This window comes from Neoarius graeffei, chromosome 2 (genome assembly GCF_027579695.1).
Source record: "Neoarius graeffei isolate fNeoGra1 chromosome 2, fNeoGra1.pri, whole genome shotgun sequence".
Taxonomy (NCBI): domain Eukaryota; kingdom Metazoa; phylum Chordata; class Actinopteri; order Siluriformes; family Ariidae; genus Neoarius; species Neoarius graeffei.
In genome coordinates this window covers 11735976-11753921 of record NC_083570.1, presented here as the reverse complement: position 1 = coordinate 11753921, position 17946 = coordinate 11735976, and the positions used below count along the sequence as shown (strand labels likewise).

General features: G+C 43.5%; 1 protein-coding gene across 1 annotated transcript in view; it reads right to left on the bottom strand.

The window, feature by feature from the left end:
* Positions 1-17946, bottom strand: part of prep (prolyl endopeptidase) — a 39058-nt gene extending 21112 nt beyond the window's left edge. The window contains exons 1-7 of the mRNA XM_060913814.1: positions 17740-17946; positions 11016-11090; positions 10738-10871; positions 5839-5969; positions 1172-1381; positions 938-1059; positions 737-842 (exon numbers count right to left, since the gene is read on the bottom strand). Of these exons, the coding sequence (XP_060769797.1) occupies positions 737-842; positions 938-1059; positions 1172-1381; positions 5839-5969; positions 10738-10871; positions 11016-11090; positions 17740-17781 (820 nt within the window). The 5' untranslated portion in view covers positions 17782-17946. The remainder of the gene's footprint in view (positions 1-736; positions 843-937; positions 1060-1171; positions 1382-5838; positions 5970-10737; positions 10872-11015; positions 11091-17739) is intronic.

Genomic DNA, 17946 nt, shown 5'->3' with positions numbered 1-17946 from the left:
AGCAGTCCACCTTCCCGCTCTCTCCATTCAATCAGCGAACGTCACACAGGAAGTGAACCCCAGCGGGTCATAGAAACTTGCGCAGGAGAAGAATGACTATTTGTAGGCTACAGAAACTTTGAGGAACGAAATAAAAACCGGTATTAACCGGTTACCATTATTTTTAATAAGCGTTTCTGTTCCGGAACATAAAAAATAATAAAGTTTCTGGTTTCGTTTCTGTTCCATGTGAAATAGAAAAAGTTCCCGGTTTTCGTTTTCGTTCCTTGAACCGGTTCAAAGCCCTGGTTAATACTTTTTTTAATATTTAGGACTAATACTCTTGACTTTTTAACGGTAAATGTACCTCTTTTTAAAGCAGCACTTACTTCTGAAGCACTGCGAGCTTCACTAGAGGAGCTCTGCTCTTCTGCCATGATCGGAGATCTCAAACACGGAAGAGCGGAAAGGAATCGGAAACGTACGCGAGATTAGACCACATCCGCAAATTTAGGCATCTTAAAAGGTTTTTATTAATGCCAAATAAAATATCCAGCACAAATTATATACGATAGACATAAATTAATAATTTATACATTTTATTTTAAACACGTTTTTAGTTAGCGGGACTGCAGCTTATCACCTCTCCCGCCCGCGCCCGCATTGTGCACTCCCCCTCCCGCCCGCAATGAGCTTTCAAAATTTGTCCCGCGCCGCACTGCTTTGCGTCGGGTCCTGTGGGAGTGCAGGGCTCTACCTGTGATGTTGCCCGAGACGGTGTTGAGGTCGCAGTACCACAGCCGGTTCACCGGGTCACACCCTTCTCTGATGGAGAGCAGCACGTAGCAGCCATCATCAGAAACCTACCACACACCGTCACGGGAAAAATCACACATCCAGTCTGCATGCTTGTTATAACATGTGTATGATCTGTAGGAGGACAGTGTGTGTGTGTGACCTCAGCTCCACTCATCCACTTGGGCTGGTCAGGAAACTCAGCACACAGAGTATCCCGGGACTGCGGAGTCCCCAAGACGTGATAGTACAGCTTCTGGTTCAGGTTGGTGGACGTCTCCGTCCCTGAGACGGAAAGAGATTTTCCTGTTTTTGTACAGCAGATCTGAACACAGTAAAACAACAAATGATTGGGGGTTTTTTTTAATAAAATCTGAAGTTAAGTGAGCGTGCACACCGTCACTCTTTCCCTCCTGCTCTGGATACGAGTTGTAGAAGAGTCCTTTTCCGTCATGAGTCCAGGCCATGCAGCTGAACTTGACCCTCTCGAGTCGGTCCTCCAGAGCTACGGCTCTGTCGACGCGCAGGAACCGGATCTCCACCCAGTCAGAGCCGCTCGCACTCACACCGTACGCCAGGTGCTCGCCGTCCTCCGAGAACGCGTAACCTGACACAGAATGATGGAAGAGTGAGGAAGTAAACAGCGGAGGATAGCACAGCCTCGACACTCCAGTAATCTCTGAACAAACATGCCTTGGTCGACCGAGTCGTTATGGCGTGAACAGAAGCAAAAATAAACAAATGAATAAAATATGAAGAAAGTTGAACCCAGGTTTGGACTTTTCCCAGAAAAATAATAGGGATGCACCGATACCAGTGTCGGGTATCGGGCCAATACTTCGTTAAAATACTCGTACGTAAATTGCCGATACCATGCACCGATACCACTCAACAGTGGACTAGGCCTATTTCACCACATCAAAATTAGGCGGATGTGATTGTCCTGCGGCGGCACGGTGGTGTAGTGGTTAGCGCTGTCGCCTCACAGCAAGAAGGTTCTGGGTTCGAGCCCCGTGGCCGGCGAGGGCCTTTCTGTGTGGAGTTTGTATGTTCTCCCCGTGGGTTTCCTCCGGGTGCTCCGGTTTCCCCCACAGTCCAAAGACATGCAGGTTAGGTTAACTGGTGACTCTAAATTGAGCGTAGGTGTGAATGCGAGTGTGAATGGTTGTCTGTGTCTATGTGTCAGCCCTGTGATGACCTGGCGACTTGTCCAGGGTGTACCCCGCCTTTCGCCCGTAGTCAGCTGGGATAGGCTCCAGCTTGCCTGCGACCCTGTAGAACAGGATAAAGCGGCTACAGATAATGAGATGAGATCTCTGAGCACAACGTGGACGGAGCTTTTTGAGATGCCCCAGATCTGTAGCATGTCTTCGAATACATTAGCTATTGCTTGGCTAGTGTGAGAGCCCTGAAATGGCTTAGCTTGTAAAGTGCTTTTCTTTCCGCTTTGGTCCGGAATAAATTGAATGCTACATGTTGATGGATTAATTTGTTCTTCTACGCCCTTTTTGAGGAATGTATTGTAGGACTTAAACCAACATCTGAAGAGGTGAGATCGCTCCTTTTTTTTCCCTATTTTTGCTGGCGGGATTGACTCTGCCCTAAGGGCTATTCTCTCTCTCTCTCTCTCTCTCTCTCTCACTTTGCACCATTACACAATAAATATTCACAGTGAAAATATTTTGTAAGCGCGTTTCATGAACCAAGTTATAGGATTTGTTGACAACTCGCATCGAGTTTGTTACACTTCTACCCGGCGTGAAGCACTCACAGTCATGTGGTTGTGACGTCATCACAAACAAATCCGTTCTACTCATCCAGACAACTTCGCAACGGCAACGTTGCCAGATCTTTCCACTCTGGAACCCGTTCTCAAAAGATTGCGTTTTGGGGCACCCAAAATGCCGGTGCCGTGTGGACGCCAGGCCGAAATGATAAACAATTGTATCGAATTCACCTGAATCCGTTGCCGTGTGGACAGGGCCTTAATTTTGCGCACGACGAACTGGAGGCTTTAGTTGTGGCGGTGGACGAGAGGAAGTCCACCTTGTTTGGGAAATTTTCGGCGAGTTTAACATCCCAAGTAAAGGAAAAAAAGTGGCAGGAGGTTGCCGAAATAGTGTCAGCGGTTTGCGGTGTACAGAGGACGGCAGACAGCATAAAAAAGAAATGGTCCGCCGTTTCCAGCGAGGCCAAGGCGAAAGGGGCCTTGTTAAAGAGGGACCAGGCAAAGACTGGGGCTGGTGTGTCGGAGGTAAAGCCGCTGACATCGCTGGAGGAGAAGGTCCTGGCCGTAATGGGTGCACTATATACAGAAGGTAAGTTGCCTTCAATTAGCCAACTAGCTTAGCTAGCGGCCGATGTCGAAGTTTGCGTCTTAATAACAACAACAATGATGATGATTAAGAAAGCAAGAACGCAACTCCTCCACCAAATTCAAAATTAAATGTCTTGGCAGGCGATAAAAAGACATCAAAACACGATCCGAAAAATTCAACATGTCATTATGTGGTCTCAGTAGCCTTTCAACCATTACATTTCTTTTCTCTTCATCCTCATACAGACCTACTAGCAGTGCTGCTGCCATTTTTTCAGTTACTGACAGCTGAAAATTTGAATTTTAAGACAGAGTGTATGGCCTTGTAACTTAGGCATCCTTACTTAAAGAGGCATTCCACCATTGGATGTATTCTTTGGCATAAAATACAATATACTTTTATGACATGACTAGACAGAGAAATCTTTTAGCTTCAAAATGATATATCAAACATAATTTTTTGACAACGACAAGTATATTAATTTTGCGACCAAAGTCACCTACCCTTTTAATTTCCGCGCGGTAGTAAAACGTGATGTCATCGGCAGGTGCCCCTTCTTGTGTACCACGTGACGTATCCTGCCTCTCGGATTTGTCCTACCAAGCCTACTGCGCATGCGCGAAATCCAGGAGGGTAGGAAAATTCAACAGTAGTAGTGATGGGAATTTCGGCTCTTTTTCGGGAGCCGGCTCTTTTGGCTCTTCTTACTATAAGGAGCCGGCTCTTTCACTCCCAAACGGCTCCTGAGATTTTATTTTTGATTTAATTGCTGCAATTAACTAGTTAATTCTGATTCTATTTCTCCTCTCAGTTATAATCTGTCCTGCTTTTGAAAAGATCCTCTCTGAGGGGACAGATGCTGCCACTATACACATCCTCCGTGCCATCACGTGTGTAAGCCGTGGATAGAGTGCAGCCTTGGTCTCCCACCAGCTTAGTGGGTCTGCGTTTCGCTGTAACAGGGGCTCCTTTGAATGGTAATAGACAACACAAAGACGCAATCGGACAGCAACTTTTTTTGTGAAAGTCTCTCTCTCTCTCTCTGAGGCACCTAAGGACAAAAAACTAATTCGGCTCCCCAACTCGGCTCCCACCGAAGAGCCGGCTCCCGTCGTTCACTTCAAAGAGCCGGCTCTTTGAACCGGATTGTTCGCAACCGACATCACTAAACAGTAGTTTTGTCCTACCGATCAGCTGGGCTGATAGAAAATCGGTGAGTATTTCACGCATTTGCCGATTTTTAGTGGTCGAGTCTTTGGCCGAGTCAAATGATTTGTAATGACTTGTTGTGAATAATAAAACGGTCTGCATGAGAACTTGCTAATTGTAATGGCGTCATGTGTTCTGCGCATGCGCAGTAGGCTTCGCGCATGCGCAGTAGGCTTGGTAGGACAAATCCAAGAGGTGGGATAACTTTACAGAACACCGACACGTGGTACACAAGAAGGGGCACCTGCCGATGACATCACGTTTCACTACCGCGCGGAAATTAAAAGGGTAGGTGACTTTGGTCGCAAAATTAATATACTTGTCATCAAAAAATTATGTTTGATATATCATTTTGAAGCTAAAAGATTTCTCTGTCTAGTCATGTTGTCATAAAAGTATATTGTATTTTATGCCAAAGAGTACATCCAATGGTGGAATGCCTCTTTAAGATATTCCTAACGTAGGATGGTTCTGTAATGGCTAAATTCCTATCTTAAGATAGGATTTCTTCCTAAGTTAAGTTAAGGCCCTTTTCCACTACCCTTTCTCAGCTCACTTCAGCTCGCTTCAGCTCACTTCAGCCCGACACGGCTCGCGTTTCGACTACCAAAAACCAGCACGACTCAGCTCGTTTCAGCCCTGCTTAGCCCCTAAAACTCGCACGGTTTTGGAGTGGGGCTGAAGCGAGCCAAACCGTGCCGAGTGAGGCTGGGGGCGTGAGCAGACACTCCCCTGTGCACTGATTGGTGAGGAGGAGTGTCCTCACATGCCCACACATGCCCCGCGAGCGCGCTGGGATCTGTAAACACCGCAAACCCGGAAGGAGAAGAATTACGAATTACGAGAATTTCTGAAGCCTTATGCGCCTCGCCTCATCTATACGCTCTTGCCAGTATCTGTCCGCGTTGTCGGTGACAACAAGCCACAGCACCAAGACCAGCAACACTAACGACTCCATGTCCTCCATGTTTATTGTTTACTATCCAGGTTGTGACACTACCGCTTAAAAGCTCACTGATGTCACTGTTTGCGCTGCTTAACGACATCACCTGACATCCACCCACTTTCGCTAACTCCACCCAATGTGTCCACCCACTTCCAGCCAGCACGGTTCAGCGCGGTTGTAGTCGAAATGCAACTCCAACAGCCCCACTCAGCTCGACTCAGCACGGCACGGCTCAGCCCGACTCAGCCGCGTTTGTAGTGGAAAAGCGGCATTAGGAAACCTTCTGTAATACCAAAACTCCTAAATGCCTTCCTAACTTAAGATAAGATAGGATTTTACACTTAGGAAGTTTCTGTAATGTGGCCCCTGATATTTTACTGATTGTTGCCCATTTGGACGCGATATATTTTTAAATAACATCTCGTTGCCGTTGTCGTGTGGATGTAGCCTTAATTAGAGGAAAAAAAAAGTTTAATAGGTCGTCATCACTCCAGTATGGCATATATGCAATGCTAATATAACTCAAATTTTTGGATAGTCCATTTATATATGGTAGGATCTCGATGTACACTTATACACACGCACACCCACCTTGTAATGCTACAGTTCCGTCATCTGAGAATGTGTTCGGATCTAAGAACACCCTGGGTTCCGTCTCGAGGTTCTCCTGTATATAGAGAACGCTTTGGTTCTGTAAGCCCGAATTATAAAAGTGAAAATACCTACCAGGGAAGAAAAGAGAGGAATGTCCTTTAACAGCCGTACATTACAGCAACACTTGGCAGATTCTACCATAACAGAGGCCAGTTAAGTCCCATCTCCTTAAATTGCTGAATTGATTGTTTTGATCATTCTATTAAGTTTTTCTAGTAGCATTTGGGGTCTTGGACATTCACAGTAAATTTTAGGACAGTAGTCCTGGTAACTAATTAATAAAAGCCTGACATGACCGACATGCTAAATGACAATAGAAACACATCGGTTTCGATCATCAAAATCTGACCGACAAACTAACGTCTACCATCATATTCTGACAGACACTCATAGCAACAAAACTGTTTCTTACATTATTAATCTGACAAATTTAGTAATAATATTAAATACCTCATCACTAGAACCAAATAATAATATAAAATATTGAAATAAAAAAGATAAAATTTATTTTAAAAATTGAAATATCAACAATAATTGTCAGAACAGTGACGATAGACACGACTGGGTCACTTTCGCGGGGAAATAACACATTGAAATGGCCTGTCGGCTGAAAGGGTCGCAAGCGGCTCTGATTTAGCTCAACTTACGATAGTTTTCCTCCAGAAAAAATGTAAATATGAATGCACAAATACAGTGCCTTGAAAAAGTATTCATACCCCTTGAACTTTTTCACATTTTTCCACCTTACAACCACGAACTTAAAAGTTTTTTATTGAGATTTTATGTGATAGACCAACACAGAGTAGCACATAATTGTGAAGGGAAACGAAAATGATAAATGGTCTCCAAAATTTTAAACAAATAAAAATCTGAAAAATGTGGTGTGCGTTAGTATTCAGCCCCCCTGCGTCAATACTTTGTAGAGCCACCTTTTGCTGCAATTACAGCTGCAAGTCTTTTGTGGTATGTCTCTACCAGCTTTGCACATCTAGACACTGAAATTTTTGCCCATTCTTCTTTGCAAAATAGCTCAAGCTCAGCCAGATTGGATGGAGAGCGACTGTGAACAGCAATTTTCAAGTCTTGCCACAGATGCTCAATGGGATTTAGGTCTGGACTTTGACTGGGCCATTCTAACACATGAATATTCTTTGATCTAAACCATTCCATTGTAGCTCTGGCTGTATGTTTAGGGTCATTGTCTTGCTGGAAGGTGAATCTCCTTCCCAGTCTCAAGTCTTTTGCAGCCTCCAACAGGTTTTCTTCCAGGATTGCCCTGTATTTAGCTCCATCCATCTTCCCATCAACTCTGACCAGCTTCCCTGTCCCTGCTGAAGAAAAGCATCCCCACAGCATGATGCTGCCACCACCATGTTTCACAGTGGGGATGGTGTGTGCAGGGTGATACACCGTGTTAGTTTTCCGCCACACATAGCGCTTTGCATTTAGGCCAAAAAGTTCAACTTTGGTCTCATCTGACCAAAGCACCTTCTTCCACACGTTTGCTGTGTCCCCTACATGGCTTCTTATGCCTGTCTTTCAACAATGGCTTTCTTCTTGCCACTCTTCCAAAAAGGCCAGATTTGTGGAGTGTACGACTTATAGTTGTCCTGTGCACAGATTCTCCCACCTGAGCTGTGGATTTCTGCAGCTCCTCCAGAGTGATCATGGGCCTCTTGGCTGCTTCTCTGACCAGTGCTCTCCTTGCTCGCTCTGTCAGTTTAGGTGGACAGCCATGTCTTGGTAGGTTTGCAGTTGTGCCATACTTTTTCCATTTTTGAATGACGGATTGAACAGTGCTTCCTGAGATGCTCAGAGCTTGGGATATTTTTTTATAACCTAACCCTGCTTTAAACTTCTCCAGAACTTTATCCCTGACCTGTCTGGTGAGTTCTTTGGTCTTCATGATGCTGTTTGTTCTTCAGTGTTCTCTAACAAACCACTGAGGCCTTCACAGAACAAGTGTATTTATGCTGAGAGTAAATTACACACAGTAGGACTCTATTAACTAATTAGATGACTTCTGAAGGCAATTGATTGCACTGGATTGTATTTAGAGGTATCAGAGTACAGGGGGTTGAATACTAATGCACACATTTTTCAGATTTTTATTTGTTTAAAATTTTGAAGACCATTTATCATTTTCGTTTCACTTCACAATTATGTGCTACTCCGTGTTGGTCTATCACATAAAATCTCAATAAAAAACTTTTAAGTTCGTGGTTGTAAGGTGGAAAAATGTGAAAAAGTTCAAGCGGTATGAATACTTTTGCAAGGCACTGTCTATTCTCAATGTTTCTATCGTCAAAAATGTCTATCGTCAGGATAGCTGACTGAAAATCTTACCTTGATTTATTTGATGAAATCTAGCCGTCAGAACTCCAAGTCTTGCCCGGAAGTAAATGTCTGCTGTCACAAAAATCATGCGCAGTAGAATTTCCTCTTTGCGTCAGTCAACATGTGCGTGGTGAGGGCTTGAATTTTGCTATCGTCAGGTGCATTTGACTGACAGACTGACGCTAGCATTTTTTAAAAATAACCGTGGGCTTCTCGTCGTGAACAAAATAGTTTTTTCGCTGTTAATCTATTTCAACTCTATCTGTTGACACCCAAAAATGATAAAGCCTGCTTCCACACGATAACTACCAAAGATCCATAATGGCTGAGTCTATCGTCATCTCATCTCATTATCTCTAGCCGCTTTATCCTGTTCTACAGGGTCGCAGGCAAGCTGGAGCCTATCCCAGCTGACTACGGGCGAAAGGCGGGGTACACCCTGGACAAGTCGCCAGGTCATCACAGGGCTGACACATAGACACAGACAACCATTCACACTCACATTCACACCTACGGTCAATTTAGAGCAGGGCTTTGAACCGGTTCAAGGAACGAAAACGAAAACCGGGAACTTTTTCTATTTCACATGGAACAGAAACGAAACCAGAAACTTTATTATTTTTTATGTTCCGGAACAGAAACGCTTATTAAAAATAATGGTAACCGGTTAATACCGGTTTTTATTTCGTTCCTCAAAGTTTCTGTAGCCTACAAATAAAAGTCATTCTTCTCCTGCGCAAGTTTCTATGACCCGCTGGGGTTCACTTCCTGTGTGACGTTCGCTGACTGAATGGAGAGAGCGGGAAGGTGGACTGCTATCACGTCTCCATTACTGAGTGTCTGAGCAAAGAAGAGCCTGAACGTTGCAGCCTCCCTATTGGCTGTTTGTAAAAATGTATCAGTTGTTGCCCCTCCCACGGGAATCATCGCGGGCTCGAGAGACGAGACCTGACGAGTTAGTTCGTTGGTAGCAGAACAAAATGTCTGGATACAAATCGGGTTTTCAGAAAAGGAAAGAAAATAAACGGAGGGTTGAAAATACAAAAAAGGAGGCAGAAAATGCAAAACGAGTTTTAAGGTAGGACAAATGGTTACTTTTTAAGGCAGCCCGCCGTGGCTGCAGGCTTTCAGTTGGTGTCATTGAATGGTTACTTTTCTGAGGCAGCCCGCCGTGGCTGCCTGCAGCCTTATTTATTATAGCCCATTTAGTTAAAATAGTTGATATAAAATGTTTATAGTTATAGTTATGTGATGGTTGTCCTGATTTAGACTGTTTTTTTGGGGGGGGGGGGTTGCGCGATGTTGCACCCGGGTCCAGATTAGGGCAGAACCGGCCCTGGCTACATTTCAGGTGTAGTTTGTTTTATGTATGTATGTACTTGCATAGATGTGTACTTGGTCTTCCAATATGGCGCCTAACAAAATCTCGCGGCGCGGTGACGTCATGCGGTAGCCCTCTATAGGGCCTGACTAGCCTTTGGTAACACACTAAACGAATTATCTTTCATTTTTGGCACTTTTCCTGTCTGTGTAGATGGGAAGACATACTGAGAATCCAAATCGCCAACATTTGAAATAATAATTGTTTTGAATTATTTCTTGTCTTATTTAATGAAGGTTGTAATAGAATTAGCCTACATTTGGCTTAAGCTGGATGAGACAGAGACATAATTTTATAGCCATTTGTTAAACAGCTGACAGGGAACGTAATTAACCGTTTCGGGAACAAAATTTTTTTGTTCTAACCGGTTCGGGAACGTCTATTTAATGGTGGAACCCAAAACCGGAAACGTTAAAATTCCGTTTCTGTTCGGAACGAACCAATAGGAAAAAAATTCCGGTTCAAAGCCCTGATTTAGAGTCACCAGTTAACCTAACCTGCATGTCTTTGGACTGTGGGGGAAACCGGAGCACCCGGAGGAAACCCACGCGGACACGGGGAGAACATGCAAACTCCGCACAGAAAGGCCCTCGCCGGCCACGGGGCTCGAACCCAGGACCTTCTTGCTGTGAGGCGACAGCGCTAACCGCTACACCACCGTGCCGCCCCTCGTCAGGTCATCTGACAGAAATTCACTGACGATAGCAACAGGGATAATGAAAGGGATTTTTTAAAATGGGAGTTATGTCTGTCAGATATGTCAAAGAAATAGAACTTTATTCTTTAAAAATCTTTTATTGATATACTCGGTGTATTTTTAAATAACGTGCTGTTTTAGAAGACCAAATACCATATTTTCAATCTTGAAAATATTACCTCACTGAAAAAAGGACAAGAAAAATTTATTATTTTGTGGGCAAGTGGTTAATGGATCCAGTTACGGTAGAATCTGCCACTTTACAGAATTATAGATTATATCTCTAGTTTTGAGAACAGGAAGTAATGAAAGAAACTGATAAAAATACAGTGCTGAATAATTAACCAATATCCCGTTTTAATGGCCAAACTGCTTGTTAATTTCCTTCCATCTGGATGCAGAACATCCTCCCCACCCTTACCTGTTACCCCGTTTGAAGGGGCAGCTGTATTTCGGGTAATCGTAGAGCTCAGTCATGCGCTCTTTAAAAACCTCTCTGACTTGACACTCCTCCAGGAAGGGTAACGTCAGCTGGTTCTGCGCGTTCACAAACGCCTGAGAGGAAGACGGATGTAGAAATTCACTCATGCTGACACAATTGTGCTTAAACACACACCAGCGTCTCGCGTTTTTCCTCCAAACGGTGCGAAATCACGGTGATGTTTATTAAAAGGTGAAGGAAGTCTCTGAGGGTTTTACCTGCGTTTTCTCGCTGTCTGGATCCTCCAGCCAGCTGTACGGGTCAGGAACCTTGTGTCCATGGTAACTGTCCACCTGAGAACACACCAGCACATCAACCAAATAAAACCTTTAAAACTATTTCCTGTTTTCTTGAACACAAATAAAAACAAACAACATTTATGGTGCTTTTGCACAACTGCACTGCCTGGTTACGAAAGTTACCCATGAGTCTCTATTTTGTCACCAGCCAAGGTCATACTTCATGTGTGGGGACGTAAACCTGTACAATTCAAATCTGTCCACTAGGGGGCGGGTCATCAAGACAAACGAGACTATTCTCATTCAATGTCAAGACGAGCCACAAGCAAGAAGGACGAGCCGCGCCGGGCAGCAAACGCACCACAAGCAAGAAGGACGAGCCGCGCCGGGCAGCAAACGAGCCACAATCAAGAAGGACGAGCCGCGCCGGGCAGCAAACGCGCCACAAGCAAGAAGGACGAGCCGCGCCGGGCAGCAAACGCGCCACAAGCAAGAAGGACGAGCCGCGCCAGGCAGCAAACGCGCCACAAGCAAGAAGGACGAGCCGCGCCGGGCAGCAAACGCGCCACAAGCAAGGAGGACGAGCCGCGCCGGGCAGCAAACGCGCCACAAGCAAGAAGGACGAGCCGCGCCAGGCAGCAAACGCGCCACAAGCAAGAAGGACGAGCCGCGCCGGGCAGCAAACGAGCCACAAGCAAGAAGGACGAGCCGCGCCGGGCAGCAAACGCGCCACAAGCAAGAAGGACGAGCCGCGCCAGGCAGCAAACGCGCCACAAGCAAGAAGGACGAGCCGCGCCGGGCAGCAAACGAGCCACAAGCAAGAAGGACGAGCCGCGCCGGGCAGCAAACGCGCCACAAGCAAGAAGGACGAGCCGCGCCGGGCAGCAAACGCGCCACAAGCAAGAAGGACGAGCCGCGCCGGGCAGCAAACGCGCCACAAGCAAGAAGGACGAGCCGCGCCGGGCAGCAAACGCGCCACAAGCAAGAAGGACGAGCCGCGCTGTGCAGCAAACGCGCCACAATCAAGAAGGACGAGCCGCGCCGGGCAGCAAACGTGCCACAATCAAGAAGGACGAGCCGCGCCGGGCAGCAAACGCGCCACAAGCAAGAAGGACGAGCCGCGCCGGGCAGCAAACGCGCCACAAGCAAGAAGGACGAGCCGCGCCGGGCAGCAAACGCGCCACAATCAAGAAGGACGAGCCGCGCCGGGCAGCAAACGAGCCATAATTAACAACAAGCCACGCCAAGCAGCAAACTTTTGATTGATTGATTGAAGTGTTTTATTTCGAATATGAAAACCAAAATAATAAAAAAAAGAAAACAAAAAATTTAAACATAATACATAGAAACCACAAACGAGTCAGAAGTAAGAAGAACGAGCCATGCCAGACAGCAAACGAGCCCGAAGTAACAACAACCAACATTTTTTTAAAAAAAAAATCCATATTTTCCCCTGATTTTTTAAAACCTTTCCAGTTTAGTGGGTTGATATCAGATATCGAGTGATATATTCATATTTCTGATTGTCAGGTTTTGGTCTGTCTGTACTGAAGGAGATTGAATTGGCAAAGTATGATGAAGGAACGTAGACCTCTAGCACCTCAGAGATTCTGCCTCACGGATCGATCCGGGAGCAAACACACAGACACAGCTGCTTACAGATGTTTCTCAGTTTACTGTCGGACAAATGTGAGTATATAGAGCTTAAATAGTGACAAATAAAGAGTGTGTTGTAGCGACGTGATTGGATGATGATCTAATTGACGAAGCCAAGTTATAACGTCAACGGGTGATGAAGCTTTACATCCCTGGTTTAAATGACACTACTGTATGAAAGAAGAGAGACATTATGTGCCATTACATCACCCGTCAGGATCATAGTCTTATAAAAAGAAGACAGACATTACTGGTCAACATAACCTTCATTAAGCAGAGAACAGAATGTACAAGCGAAGATAAATCTCAAGGATTTAACTTAACCAAAACAAGTAACAATCAGTTTCAAGAACAAGTAGCAATCCGATATCTCGATCAATGACCCACGAGTAACAAATTACGATTTAAAAAAAAATTCAATATTTTATTCAGAATAGAACATAGATGACATATCAAATGTTTAAACTGAGAAAATGCATCATTTAAAGAGAAAATTTAGGTGATTTTAAATTTCATGGCAACAACACATCTCAAAAAAGTTGGGACAAGGCCATGTTTCCCACTGTGAGACATCCCCTTTTCTCTTTACAACAGTCTGTAAACGTCTGGGGACTGAGGAGACAAGTTGCTCAAGTTTAGGGATAGGAATGTTAACCCATTCTTGTCTAATGATTCTAGTTGCTCAACTGTCTTAGGTCTTTTTTGTCGTATCTTCCGTTTTATGATGCGCCAAATGTTTTCTATGGGTGAAAGATCTGGACTGCAGGCTGGCCAGTTCAGTACCCGGACCCTTCTTCTACACAGCCATGATGCTGTAATTGATGCAGTATGTGGTTTGGCATTGTCATGTTGGAAAATGCAAGGTCTTCCCTGAAAGAGACGTCGTCTGGATGGGAGCATATGTTGCTCTAGAACAGGGGTGTCAAACCTGATCCATAAAGGGCCGTGTGGCTGCAGGTTTTCATTCCAGCCATGCAGCAGCACCCTGATTTGGCTTATTCAATCAACTGACACACCCACCCTTTAATCAAGGGTGGGTGTGGCTGCAAGTATTTGACTGTGTGAAGACAGTTTAGTTGATTGAATGAGCCAAGTCAGGTGTGCTGCTGCATGGCTGGAATGAAAACCTGCAGCCACAAGGCCCTTTATGGATCAGGTTTGACACCCCTGGTCTAGAACCTGGATATACCTTTCAGCATTGATGGTGTCTTTCCAGATGTGTAAGCTGCCCATGCCACACGCACTAATGCAACCCCATACCATCAGAGATGCAGGCTTCTGAACTGAGCGCTGATAACAACTTGGGTCGTCCTTCTCCTCTTTAGTCCGAATGACACGGCGTCCCTGATTTCCATAAAGAACTTCAAATTTTGATTCGTCTGACCACAGAACAGTTTTCCACTTTGCCACAGTCCATTTTAAATGAGCCTTGGCCCAGAGAAGACGTCTGCGCTTCTGGATCATGTTTAGATACGGCTTCTTCTTTGAACTATAGTTTTAGCTGGCAACGGCGGATGGCACGGTGAATTGTGTTCACAGATAATGTTCTCTGGAAATATTCCTGAGCCCATTTTGTGATTTCCAATACAGAAGCATGCCTGTATGTGATGCAGTGCCGTCTAAGGGCCCGAAGATCACGGGCACCCAGTATGCAGTGTTTTCCCCAGAAAAAAATTAAAGCTCTAAATTCTGGCATGATAAAACACAGACAATCAAGCGCCAACAGCGCAAAGCGAAACTAGGGGGGTGGGGGTGGGGGCATGCAGCCCCTGGAAAATTTTTTTAAAAATCGATGCTCTCAGGTGCATTTTCAGGGTCTCTGAGAGGTTTTAGATCCATGATTATAGGATAGATTTTAACAGTGCTTTAATGATTTCTGACCTAAATAGTATTAATGTAAACACATTTGAAATTTCACCTTAAAGTTCAACATGCAAGTTAAACTGTTTTGTTCTAGATTACTGAGGTATAGGATAGATTGAAAATCTATGGGGATCCCTTGCACTTAATTATCTATGATCAAGTAGTGTTATAACAAAAATGTGCATGAAAATATGAACAGTGGTTTGCGCCATCTTATGCAATCCAATGAAGAGAATCGATCATCATGACCTCCTGTTGGGATCTGAACCTAAGACCTGCCACCTTAAAATAAGTTGCTGTATTACTATAACTGTAATGATTTAGAATGTTTCGGATGCAATTACCGTAATAAACGTATAACTAAGATACACTGAAAAGAAAAGTAAGGCGACTGCGTATTATAAAGTTTAAATTTTGGCAATTTATTAAATGGACTAGATTAAGATTAAAACATGTATTTAAAGGAAAAGAAAACTTAATTCATACATTTAAGTTTGCAGAAAGATTATGTGCTTATAAACACATATTTCATGAAGGGAATTTGTTAATAAGTGTCAAATGTAGCATAATTGCGAATAATAATGATAAGCGTATTTGGCAGTGTGATGTCACTGTGAGCCTTTAACAAAAGAATAATCCGGAGCTGCCTTTTGTTAAACGGATCCCAGTGACATCACACTGCCAAAAATGCTTATGATTATTATTTGAAATGATGCTATATTTGACACATTTGGACAACTTCACTAGGTGAGAGTGTTTATAAGTACATCATCTTTCTGCAAACCCAAACTAAAGCAGATTAATTCTCCCTGGCTTTTGCTTGGCCCATCCATGCTGATGTGGATTAATTTGTCCAGCGAGTCTTCTCCTCGCTTATTAAAATCAGTCGGCTTTGTCCGTCTGGTGCGGGACGACATCGGCAGCCAATGAGATTGCTTATAATGAATCGGAAACTTCCGGGATGTCTGACGTTTTCTTTCGATGTTTTTACTGGATGGTTTGAACACGTGATCTTGACGTAGCCAACAGATTAGTTTGTTTCCATCATACCACGCAGACATATTACTTTGACAGAATCCACACAAACACTGGGAAAAAAAGGCCGCTTGTTTAACACAAATATCAGTCAGTATGTAAATGGATCTGTTATTTGCTCTCCTATGTATCTAGTTACTTGTCGGTAGGAAATTTTAACGTATCGGTATAAATCTAAGCGTATTGGATTTTAACTAAAGCGACTAAGCGTATCGGGCCCGATACGCTAAAACACTTTGGGGAAAACCATGAGTATGATTTTCCGGCCTTGACCCTTACGCACAGAGATTCTTCCAGATTCTCTGACTCTTTTGATGATATTATGCACTGTAGATGATGATATGTTCAAACTCTTTGCAATTTTACACTGTCAAACTCCTTTCTGATATTGCTCCACTATTTGTCGGTGCAGAATTAGGGGGATTGGCGATCCTCTTCCCATCTTTACTTCTGAGAGCCGCTGCCACTCCAAGATGCTCTTTTTATACCCAGTCATGTTAAATGACCTATAGCCAATTGACCTAATGAGTTGCAATTTGGTCCTCCAGCTGTTCCTTTTTTGTACCTTTAACTTTTCCAGCCTCTTATTGCCCCTGTCCCAACTTTTGTGAGATGTGTTGCTGTCATGAAATTTCAAATGAGCCAATATTTGGCATGAAATTTCAAAATGTCTCACTTTCGACATGTGATATGTTGTCTATGTTTTATTGTGAATACTAGGGCTGTAACGATATGCGTATCGAAATCGCGATACGCAGAGCCACGATCCGTATCGCGATACAAGAAGGCAGAATTGCGGTACACCCTTTCAAACTTCTCCTCAGCCCCAAAACAGAGGTGCTTCCAAACTTCAATTTATGAATACTTTACTTTTTATTTAAATTACATTTTAAACTTACTTAAATTACTTTTATTTTTTTTATATCTATTAGTAAGTCGTTTTTTCGCCGACCTGCGACAATCTTCTGCGAGTCACGCAACGTCCACACTCGCCACTGGCAGAGCATTCATTTCTTTGAAGCGGTCGCCATTCTGGTTGCGACGCGGGGAGCGAATCTGTAAACAAGCAGCTCATTGGCTGGCTAGGTGTGCCACAAGCCAATCACAATCACTTGACCGGAAAGACATGTCTGCTTGGGCGGAAGCCTTCTGCGGCAGTTACATTTTGACACGCGAGCAATGTTTCACCATAAAAATTCCGTAATTTCCATCTGTTTTCCGCGATCACAGAAAATCATTGGCGCTATGAGAGTGAGACAGTGAGAGAGCCACCCAAAAAAAAATCTTAACGGATTTACACGATTTGGAAAAATGACTTTTTCAGAACCGAAAAAAAACGGAGCTTCCGGCTCAACAGTATTATTTTGAGAAATAAAACAATCTTTGGATATACATTTGTTCGTTTTTGCATACATATTACTCATTCTCTGCAGTGGTCTGAATTATTTGTTATTAAATAGTTAATGTAAGTAAGTAAATGTTAATAAGTCAAATTTACTACTTTAAAAAAAAATTTTTTTTAATTGTGGACGTATCGAATCGTGGGTCAAAAATCGCGATACGAATCGAATCGTGAGTTCGGTGTATCGTTACAGCCCTAGTGAATACAATATCAGTTTTTGAGATTTGTAAATTATTGCATTCCGTTGTTATTGACAATTTGTACTTTGTCCCAACTTTTTTTGGAATCGGGGTTGTAGAATAAATAATTTAACATTTTATACTCAAAATGAAACCGTATAGTTATTGAAATTGTCTGTGTTTTACTTTTTTTTTAATCATTTCATCACCTGGTATTTTGAGACAGGTTCTTTTTTTTTCCCCACACAAGATTTTTTTGGTTTAGTTTTTTCTTTTGTTAGAATTCAGTTACAATAGAAATACTAACAGTTAGCAGAGATTTTTGTTATCTATCATTATACCAATATTAAACCAAACTAACGTCAGCAGGGTTTTCTCTCCTTTTCTTGCTAAATCTGATATTAATGATATCAATAATAAACAAACAGGTCGCTGCTTACATTTCGGTTCATTCATTAATGCTAACTCGCTAACGACTCCATTCATTTTGTTAGCATGGCTAAGCTAGCTAGCGATTAGCACACACACAAAAAAAAAAAAAAACTCGACTAGAGAGTCAGTGGCTTACCACAGCTTCATCTCGATATGCGTTTGGATACTGAAAAGGCATTTTTTTATTATTATTTATTTTATGTATATTTAAATAAAAAATATCAGTCACGGTCAAAACACTACACTAAAGCAGCAGTTATTTAAACTGAATTAGCCACAAGCTAACGCCTCAGCACCCCACCGCAATGAATCTCAGAGGCGCGGGCTCAATCCTGAAAAGCCT